General features: G+C 39.0%; 1 protein-coding gene across 1 annotated transcript; it reads left to right on the top strand.

Moving 5' to 3' along the window:
* Nucleotides 1–51: 51 nt before the first annotated feature.
* LOC143706236 (potassium voltage-gated channel subfamily A member 10) lies at nucleotides 52–4835 on the top strand. Its single transcript, XM_077197925.1, has one exon. It carries the CDS (start codon nucleotides 91–93, stop codon nucleotides 1774–1776), a length of 1686 nt encoding a protein of 561 aa, XP_077054040.1. The 5' UTR covers nucleotides 52–90; the 3' UTR covers nucleotides 1777–4835.
* The last annotated feature ends 4853 nt before the right edge of the window (nucleotides 4836–9688 follow it).

Below are 9688 nucleotides of genomic sequence, written 5' to 3'. Positions count from 1 at the left end.
GGGCTGGCTGGCCTGTGCTTTTGGCTGCTTGTCTGTCATCTCATCCTGGGTTAGGACCCTGAGCTCAGCCCCAGGGCGGGGAGGGAGGCCATGGAGGTTCCTCTGGTCAACTTTGAGAACCTGGATGACATCGGAATTAACCTGGGAGACCCGAGCGACTCTGGATATCCGACCTCACCCACCTCGGATGTCCCGGAACCAAACAAGGGGACCTGTGGCATTAATTCACCCACACACTCACCTCTGAGAGGAAGACGTTCAAGGCGCTCTCTAGCCTCTCCACCAACACTCAGCAAGAAAGGAACTTCAAGCTGCAACAGTCTGATCTCCAACTGGAAGGTTCTGATGAGCAGCGAGGGCAGTCCCAATGAGGCTCTTTTAGGAAAAGTAGGCAAGGATTGTTGCGAGGACTATTTTACAGAAAAGGAGAAACTCGAAGACGGCGAACAAAAAGTTGTTATCAACGTCTCAGGGATGATGTACGAGACAACACTTAAAACTTTGAATCAGTTCCCAGATACCTTGTTGGGAGACCCCATAAGAAGGATTGACTACTTTGACCCCATGAAGAACGAATACTTCTTTGATCGCAACCGCCCCAGCTTCGATGGAATCTTGTATTTTTATCAGTCCGGAGGTAAGATTCGGAGGCCAGTGAACGTGCCATTGGATGTGTTTGCGGATGAGATAGTGTTCTATCGGCTCGGGCATGAGGTCATGGAACAGTTCAGGGAAGATGAAGGTTTCATCAAAGACCCTGAGCCTCAACTCCCAACCAGTGAGATTCACCGTCAGTTTTGGCTGCTCTTTGAGTACCCAGAGAGCTCCAGCGCTGCCAGGTCAGTAGCCTTAGTGTCTGTTTTTGTCATCACTATATCTATTTGTATCTTCTGCCTGGAGACGCTTCCGGAATTCCGTGATGAACGTGAATTTACACCTGCGTTCGTCAACTTAACCCGTGACGCCAACGGCACGCTCCTGTCCCCTACTCCTCATCCTAAGGCCATGGCCTCTGTCTTTACTGACCCCTTCTTTGTAGTGGAGAGCATCTGTATCGTTTGGTTCTGTTTCGAGCTTGGAGTACGTTTTGTGGTGTGCCCCAGCAAAAGGGAATTTTTCAGCAATATCATGAACTTCATTGACATTGTGTCCATTTTGCCCTACTTCATTACCGTCATAACAGAACTGATGGCCACCGATGATGGAGAAGACCCCACCGCCGGTCAGAACATGTCTCTGGCCACGCTACGTGTCATCCGATTAGTGCGCGTCTTCAGGATCTTCAAGCTGTCCCGCCATTCCAAGGGCCTGCAGATTCTAGGCCAAACCCTAAAGGCCAGCTTGAGGGAGCTGGGCTTGCTTATTTTTTTCCTCTTCATTGGCGTCATCCTCTTCTCCAGTGCCATTTACTTTGCTGAGGTTGACGAACCTGATACTCAGTTTGTGAGCATCCCGGAAGGATTCTGGTGGGCTGTAGTCACCATGACGACGGTCGGCTACGGTGACATGTGCCCTATCACACTGGGGGGGAAGATGGTTGGGATCCTCTGTGCCATTGCTGGTGTGCTGACCATTGCACTTCCTGTTCCCGTCATCGTCTCCAACTTCAACTACTTCTACCATCGTGAAACGGAGCAAGCCGACAAAATCGTGATTGACGCTGCTGCTGAGGCTGCTGCAAATCAGAAAACCAGCGCTGAGGAGAAGTATGAAAGCAATTACTCGCTAGACAAGAGCAATGGGAATTGGCAGACGGGAAAAAATGTCATTCCGTAAGGATTGGTATATTTCACATGACTAGCAATAATGACTGTACAACAATGCACTTAGAAACTCTACGTTTTATGGTTTGACAACGGCTTATTTAAGAGCTCTACATATATACCTAATGCTATGCATATACCAACAGTACCTTTGCAGAACGTGCTGTTTCAGTGGGAGAACTCGAACAGGATGCTGTTTTAGCCAAGCTGCTAAAACACAGCTGGATGACTATAAAACCTCAGAAGCACTATCTACAAAAAGGAAGCAAAAAAATTGTAAGGAAGATCCCTTTAAGGCTTTACAGTAATAAAAACTGAAATGCACTGAACTGGAAAAGGAATATGAATCACAGAAGACAAAGAAGTACTCGTCATCATTTGCGAGGCAAACGGCTGCATTTGACTGGGGTCAAAACCAGCATTTAATTAATCGCGATTAAGTGCCTGTGTTGCCGAGTCCCTCAAATTAAAGCCGAGGAATCATGAATCTGCACTCTGAGCATCCACCCAGCACCACCTTTTGCTGATGTTGTCGTTCCTTTGGAGTTTTGCACTGACATCACCTTTTGTCCCTGCTGCTTGTGAGAGAAAAGCGTATGCCAAACTGTTATCCATCTTTCAATGTCACCAAATGTCTCCTCTAACAGCCCTGGTAGTTGTCAAACATAATCAGGCCTGTTTTAAATTTAAATACAGTATCTTACGCATGCAAGTATGTTATATTTGGATGACCCACCGTACTGTGGCAGCATCTGCTTGCTGCTTGTCCCACATTTCCTCTGGTGTTTCTATTTCTGTCAGCATACACATAGAACGAGACACTAGAACTCTATCTTTAGGGTGAGATGTTTTTTTTTAATTCTTTCTATGCTGACTTAGTTAAAGTTTTTGTACACACCTTTGCTTGGTAATTTCAGACAATTTCACATCATGTCTTTTCTCTTGTTTGACCGAATGTATATGACAACAGTGATGATAGCCAGTAGGATAAACAGCACTTATTTCTTTAACTGAAGGCTTCATTAGCCTACTATCAGCCTTACTTGTTATGCACATCGATATGTATGGCTGAAATATGCACAAGAATTTAAGCATGAATTTATATGGGTTAGCCACTCAAAACAATACTTGTCGGTCAAACAGAGTACACATAAAAGAAGCTTTAATTTAGGTTGGTTCTGATGATGGAGGCAACAAGTGTTATTTAAGAACGGATTTCCATGCATCACACTAATTTAGGCTGACTTGACAAGCCATACAGGCAAAGAGCATGATCGCACACTGCATGTACTGTATAGTGAAACTAAACCAATGAATGATCAGCAACTACTGAAAGAAGGAAAAGATTGCCGTAAATGTATCATCCAGCCTAAAGACTTACTTGTAAATGTTTGCAACATCAGGACTTACACAACGTAACAGGTTTATCTAATGAACAGAAGGAGAAGAATCATTATTTTACAAGCATTTTAGTATAACATATAACATTCATAGCTACGTGAAAACGTGAAGTGAAGTTTTTGTCATGCAATCATGCAGATAAGCATATGCCTGTCTTCACCCATGATTGCAATAGATTTTCACTTATGAGATATTATTGTCTTTCATAAGAGTACAATTTCTGTCTTTGGAGTAAGAGTAAGATCTGTTACACTCATCACAACAACAGTTTAAATTTTTTTAGAGATTAAACTATGCCCATAGAAATCTGTGCTCCATAACTTGAAGTTTCTTTATTGCAGGAGAGAGAATATTTCCTGCTTTATTCACATAAAACATATTGCGCATTTGCATGTTTTTGTAAAAAGCAAAGTTAAAAAAAATACAGAGGACAAATATTTGTTCCCAAAGCATATTTTGATTGTTGATTGTATCATTTCAGCACTGACTAAAGCAAAGCAATACAGCACTTTTCAGGGAAGCTTGAAAATTAAACTTATACCAGCAGTTAACATTGCATTTTTGAGACACCTAACGTATAATTGCAATATAGAACTTGAAATGCTTTTTATCATACTGTTGTAGATTGTAAAAGATGCATGGAAACACTGAGATCTATGAATTTGATAAAATGCTCATGCTTTGACTAGAGGTAGAAATATGACATTTAAATCAACCCTCCATTGTGTCAATGGAAAAATCGTAAGTATATTCCCTTAGGCATGCATTTTATGTCATAGTATGGCAAAATATTAATAGCAATATTGAAAGTCATTGTTCAATAAATCCTGAGAGTTCTATTTTGATTTTATACAATTATCCCACCGACGAAGGTGATAATGCCAGTGTTATGTGATCATTATGGCATTTAGCATCTCGTGAATGTATGCTATGGCTGTATGATATATTTTGATTGTTTAAGCACTATATTTTATTCATGATATTCTGAGTGCCTTTTATTAAATATATATTAAATTTAATGGCTCCATCTTTCTGTGATTTAACAAGGATTCTTTGTGTGATTCTATGATTATGTGTCGTCCAAACACAAAATCAAATATGTTTATCATACAAAACTAAACAAAAAGTAACATTAAAGTCCCCATGAATTCAAAATTGACCATACTTACTTTGTTTGCCTAAATTGATCGTTTTGTGGTGAACAATTCATCCATGCAAGTCAATCCACACAAAAAAATTTTTTGGCTTCGTAATCTTTAATCAAAATCTGATATTTCCCCTCCCCTCTGCATTGGAGGACCTTCCCTGATGACGTAGGTTTGACGGTTTGGGTGTCTGCTTAACATCCGTAACGACGCCCCTCCAACTGACAGTACACAGGCTGCCTGTGTGTTTGAATGAAACACCTACTTTTCTAGATCCAATCAGGTGCTAGTTGGAAAAAAAGCCACGCACACTATTTTGCCTCATTTAGTATTCCGTTTCTCTCGGAAATACGTCACAACACTGGAGAAAAGTCGTTTGCAACTTCCGGTTCACGGGGACTTTAAAGAGTGAAAAATTGGTGCCCTCATCTACACATGCACCACTTTAGTAAAACAAAACAAAAATGATTCATAAAATCTGGATTACCATCAGCACACTGAATAAAGTTTTATACTAAAAAGCTGACAACATTCTCCCGATTTTTACTCATCATCGCACTTATATATATGTGTGTGTGTGTGTGTGTGTGTGTGTGTGTGTGTGTGTGTGTGTGTGTGTGTGTGTGTGTGTGTGTGTGTGTGTGTGTGTGTGTGTGTGTGTGTGTGTGTGTGTGTGTGTGTGTTTTTTTGAAGTATTCATAGACCACAAGATCAACTCCAAGCATTTGAGTTCATAAGGTTTTTATTCAGTATTGTTTAAAAGGTTAAAAAGGTTTGTCCAGTTCACTAAGACAGAGTGACCATGATTTGTTGGCATGGCCTGTGGAGTTTTTCGAGGACGGACACTAAACAGTGCAAGATCCCACAATGAGAGCACATTAATCTTTAAGGGCATTTTGTTTGTGTATGTGTGCACCCATTAATGTTTCAAAGCTCACCGTCTATGCAGTCGTAATGGGCATTTTCATTTATTTGGCTGCTCTAAATTACCAACTTCAAATAAAAATTTTGATTTAGTTTAATGTTCACTAGACCCATATTTGCCCATCAAGTTACAGTATTTCCACTAACAGGTATTTTTTCTTATGATTTCTCTTGTGTGTACAAAGCATTTTCTTGTTTTATTAGAAAACGAAGTTGAAATAATACAAAGCATGTTTGCACGCATGATCTTACATGATAATTACCAAATAAACACCCTAAATCGCATTATTTTATTGCAAAAAAGTCATAATTTAAGCAAAACCCAAACGACACCCCTAGATTTTTGACCTGATACCAATTTTGCTTTGCATTTAAATGCCTTATATTTATCCATTTATTCAGTAGAGCTGTGAATCAAAACACAGGTCAAAATATTTACACATTTATTCCAACAAAAACAAAAGTTTTTAATATCTTAAAATATTTTAAAGCAACCTCTAAATGAATATTCATTCACTATTTTAATTATTGAATCAGTTTTTTTTTCTGCTTGCTTCATTGTGGTTATTTCAATACATGATTGATTTCAGTCATTTGACAGGGAGTCATAAGAAGCACTCTTGTCTGGAGGTAAGAGTCCAGGTGAGACACTAAAATATTGAGCAGTGAGACAGCAAAGTAATCAAATACCAAACTATGTATATAGTATGTAAGAGAATGCTGGTAATGTTTTGTGGTTATGTAAGACGAATCCTAGGTATTATATAACCGTCATCTGAGCAGTGTCATTTCTGAAGTATGATATCGCAATATTTGTTTGTCATAAAAATATAGTTCCCTCTGTGGTTTTAGAGATAAGCAAACAGATAGTCCCCAAGCAAAGCAATAAAAAAGTTTGTAAGTATCGTTTAATACTTGTTAAAGTTCACCCACAAATGAAAATTCTGTCATAATTCACTCATGTTGTTCTGAACCTGATTGAGTTTGTTTGTTCTGTTGAACACGAAATAAGATATTTTGAAGAGTATTTTAACCATAACCAGACAGTTGACGGTAGCTATTGACTTCCATATTAAGAAAATAATACTTTGGAAGTCAGTGGCTGCCCTCAACTCTCTGGTTACCAACATTCTTTAAACTATCTTCTTTTGTGTTCAACATAAGAAAGTAACATACAGGTTCAGAAAAACATGAGGGTGAGTAAATGATGAAAGAATTTTCATTTTTGGGTGAACTATCCCTTAAATTTCCACAAACAGTTTATGCAAATTGTCAAAATACAAAAACAAAATTAAATACTAAAGAAACGCATCCTCCTTGGTTTGCTCGTACTTTTTTTTCTTCTTTGGAATGATATGCATTGCCATTTAAATAATATATTTGAAATAATCAATAACAACACTTAAAATATATGAAAATCTCCTCAGCAGTCACACCAGTCACACCACAGGCCAGACTAGGTGCCTTAAACGATGTGTCCTTAATTTTATCTGCTTTTATCTCTAAAACCCGACACTAGACTGATAACCCCTGATAGGACCAATTAGGAGATTAAGGAAAGAAAAATCACACAAAGGCTGCAATCGCCTTAATTCCCTGGAGATACCCTCATTCTCATATATACTTAACTGGTCAGGTGCAAGGTAAGGTCAAGCAGTGTATGGAGAGAGACGTGGTTATAAACAATTAATGGCCAGCCATTTTGTTCTAGTCTTGCACTGTTAAGACCGTTCAGGTCTCTCTAGCTCTGCGGCTGGAACAAGTTACTATAGCAAGTTAAGGCTGGGTAAGACTGATTACATCTACAACAGGCAGAAAGTGAAAGAAACTGACCCCTATAACCCGAGCGTGGTTCAATTTGTACTTTCACGCAATCCTGATTACTGCGGTAACTTTAGTATACAGACCAGACGATATTTGTGGTTGTGCCCTGCAATGCCAAAAGTCATTGGTTAAATTCCCAGGGATAATATATCTATTTAGAACGCACTTTAAGTAGCTTTGGATAAAACTGCATTGCAAGTGCCTAAAATATAAAAGTCTGCAGTAACATTAACGTAATCTTAATCGTGAATTTGGCATTTCTATCCAAATGCCAACTTAAATTCCTCTAAAGGAATACATTTTAAATATGCATTTTCTGAGAATTAACCCACAAGCTTGGCATTGCAAGCATCATGCTTCACTGTTTGAACTGCAAAGAGTGCGTGAAAGGGAAGTTGTGATTGTCTTTTCTTCCCTATTGTGAAGTATATCTGAGTGAAATGGCTTTTTGAATGAGAAAGATTTAGGGCAGGACTTGATTTCGTCCTTCAGGAATTGATTGGGCTGTTGGAAGTTGGGCATTGCTAACTACATGAAGGCAGATCTGAATGGCAGTTTTCAGCCAGTTTGGCCCCACTTTCAATGAAAGTGCATCATACAAATGAGCAGTAAAAAAATGTGGCAACTAACAACGAAACTCCAAACAGTTACCCGCCGGATAGCACATTCAGCACACCAACTTGTATTATTGCCCAGTGATTTTATCACTGTTTGTGTGAATGGGGCATTAGTTACTAATGAGAATATGTGTACTTATAATTCTAGATGTCAGAGATAAGTCTACAGTGGTGTATCTGGCCAATGGTCATGTGTGTACATATGTTTAGAGGTGAGACAACCTTAAAGGGTTAGTTCACCCAAAAATGAAAATTAAGTCATTAATTACTCACCCCCATGCTGTACCAACCCCGTAAGACTTTCGTTCATCTTCGGAACACAAATGAAGATATTTTTGATTAAATCTGAGAGGTGGATCACTGCTACATAGGCTGCCTAAGGGAATAAAACTTGACGGCCCAGAAAGTCATTAAAGAACATGTTTAAATATTCCATGTGCCTACAGTGGCTCAACTATAAGTTTATCAAGCGACGAGAATACTTTTTTTCCGAAAAAAAAACACATAAATAACGACTTTATTCGACTATTCCTTTTCTTCCTTGTGGGCCTGAGACGAGAGTTCAAGAGATTTCCACGACCCATGCGCGAGAACTGAGAAGAGAACGTTCTTCTTCTAATACTTCTTGTTCAGTTCTCGCGCATGCGTCGTGGAAATCTCTTGAACTCTCGTCTCAGGCCCACATGGAAGAAAAGGAATAGTCGAATAAAGTCGTTATTTATGTTTTTTTTGGGAAAAAAGTAGTCTCGTCGCTTGATAAACTTATAGTTGAGCCACTGTAGGCACATGGAATATTTAAACATGTTCTTTAATGACTTTCTGGGCCGTCAAGTTTCATTCCCTCAGGCAGCCTATGTAGCAGTGATCCACCTCTCAGATTTAATCAAAAATATCTTCATTTGTGTTCCGAAGATGAACGAAGGTCTTACGGGGTTGGTACAGCATGGGGGTGAGTAATTAATGACTTAATTTTCATTTTTGGGTGAACTAACCCTTTCAGTGTCAAACTCTTTACAGCAGTGATCGTTACTGAGGTGATCTTTACTGCAGACAATATCCTGAATTCAGATTAATATAAAAAACGGAATTTCATTTTTAGTTTTATAAAGGTTGTATAATTGAGAAATCAAACTTCGTCTAGAGAATTTAATGTTCAATGACATGTGATATACTGTAATCAGTGTAATCAGTGAACATACAATACAAATATAAATGTTATACAGGTATATATATATATATATATATATATATATAGTGGTTGGACAATGACACTGAAACACTTGTCAATATAGTGTTGGAGGTTTCACGCCTATATATGTGTGGCCTGGTGGCCGATCTTCACTGATTTTACATACCATCAGTAAGAGCAGAGTGTGAAGGTTGAATTAGTAGAGCAATAGCACAGCTGTACATAAAATATTGCAATCCACATAACATAATGGGAGACAGGTCAGAGTTCAAAACAGGACAAGTTGTTGGTGCGCGTCTCCCTCCTCTTCAGCTACGTACCACAACGTAGGACTAACCACATACAACAGGAGGAACTGTCAATGCAAAAGGAAGCTGAAGGGAATCTCCGGATTGTATAAAAAAAAAAAACATGAAAACCACAGCTGCCCAACTCACTGCAGAATTAAATGTGCACCTCGACTCTCCTGTTTCCACCAAAACTGTTCGTCAGGAGCCTCACAGAGTCATGTTTCATTGTCCAACCCCTGTGTATATAATATTACTCATGCAAAGATGGTATTTAAGTAGAAGTCTTAAAAGCATGTGAGCAAACAGCCTGTGTAAGTGACAGTACAAAAAGTGTGTAAACCACTAATTCTTCTTAAGTAACACTATCTAACGATTTCAAAGGGGGACAAAAAATGTGATATCAGTAAGGAGGACAACAGTCTCAGCTCAATGGTAATATGCAGGCAAAAAAACTAATTCGGATGAGAGTAGGCATTGCCTCCACATTATATTGTCTGATCAGTGATCACCCAGAGTAGTTAATAGCCTATACTAC

This window comes from Siphateles boraxobius, unplaced genomic scaffold (assembly GCF_051911475.1).
Source record: "Siphateles boraxobius isolate OS27281-9 unplaced genomic scaffold, OSU_SipBor_1 41, whole genome shotgun sequence".
NCBI classification, from domain to species: domain Eukaryota; kingdom Metazoa; phylum Chordata; class Actinopteri; order Cypriniformes; family Leuciscidae; genus Siphateles; species Siphateles boraxobius.
The sequence above is the reverse complement of the archived record's forward strand: the minus strand, read 5'-3'. Positions and strand labels throughout refer to the sequence as shown.

Coding starts and splice junctions, on each gene's coding strand:
- LOC143706236 (XM_077197925.1), top strand. CDS start 91: ATGGAGGTTCCTCTGGTCAACTTTGAGAACCTGGATGACATCGGAATT.